This window comes from Mesitornis unicolor, unplaced genomic scaffold (assembly GCF_000695765.1).
Source record: "Mesitornis unicolor isolate BGI_N332 unplaced genomic scaffold, ASM69576v1 scaffold10036, whole genome shotgun sequence".
NCBI lineage: Eukaryota > Metazoa > Chordata > Aves > Mesitornithiformes > Mesitornithidae > Mesitornis > Mesitornis unicolor.
Window position 1 is genome coordinate 1 of NW_010193023.1, and position 876 is coordinate 876.

The window sequence follows — 876 nt, forward strand, 5'->3', positions numbered from 1 at the left end:
GAGCTGGGGCCGGGCGTGGGCTGTGCGCTCCGAGGAGCGAGGGGAGAGGAGGTTTTGTACCTCAAAGTGTCACTGATTTTGGAGTCCTGGAGCTAGAGCTGAATGAACAGTAAAAGCAGGTTAACTCATTAACCAGTTAGGGGATGGGGAAGCAGCTGTAAAAGGAACAGAGGAAGAAGGCCAGATTATTAATTTTTTTTTCTCGTTTCTTTTCTTTCTTTTCTCTTATTTTTTTTTTTGTTTGATGCCCTTGTCTTCTCTCACGGCCGTGCCCCGATCACAAGCCCTGCTTGGCCAGCGAAGCGGACACTTCATCGGCTAAAGGGGGGAGTCCACCTGGTTGATGCTGCCGGTGGAGGAGACGTTGCTAAGGCGGCGTGGGGAGGTGTCTTCAGAGATGGTGGGGGACTTGTAGACGATTTCGGCGCCGTGGTCGGTCTTGGCTTTGGCGTTCTCGCGGAAAGTCAGCTTGTGGGTCTCAATCTGCAACGAGAGGAGAGGGCGGTGAGCGGGGAGGGTGGGGGACGCCGTTTTTTACCTGCAAGGAATCCGCTCGGCGTCCCCACTGTCCCCAGTCACGTCCCTTCCAGCGGCCCACGCTGGGAATGGGCACAACGGGAGGGAATGGCAGGACTGGAGCATCTCGGGCTGCGGCCAAATCCTTCCCAAGCACCCAGGCCCAGGATGGGGGCGGGTGCCAGGCCCAGGACTCAGCACAACCTTGATCCCACTCCCCTGGCAGAGATTTAGGGAGAGGGGGGGGATCTCCGCACGGCTGCCCCTCATCCCATGGCCCAAACGCTGCAGTGGATCGGGGTTGTTACTTACTGGTGCCCTCCCCAGCCGAGGGCAGGGCTGGGAGCGGGGTGGCCGGGG

At 58.9% G+C, this 876-nt stretch overlaps 1 protein-coding gene across 1 annotated transcript in view; it reads right to left on the reverse strand.

Moving 5' to 3' along the window:
- Positions 1-318: 318 nt before the first annotated feature.
- Positions 319-876, reverse strand: part of MAPT (microtubule-associated protein tau) — a 25332-nt gene continuing 24774 nt past the window's right edge. Inside the window, exon 12 of the mRNA XM_010187323.1 lies at positions 319-483. Within this exon, the coding sequence (XP_010185625.1) occupies positions 319-483 (165 nt within the window). The remainder of the gene's footprint in view (positions 484-876) is intronic.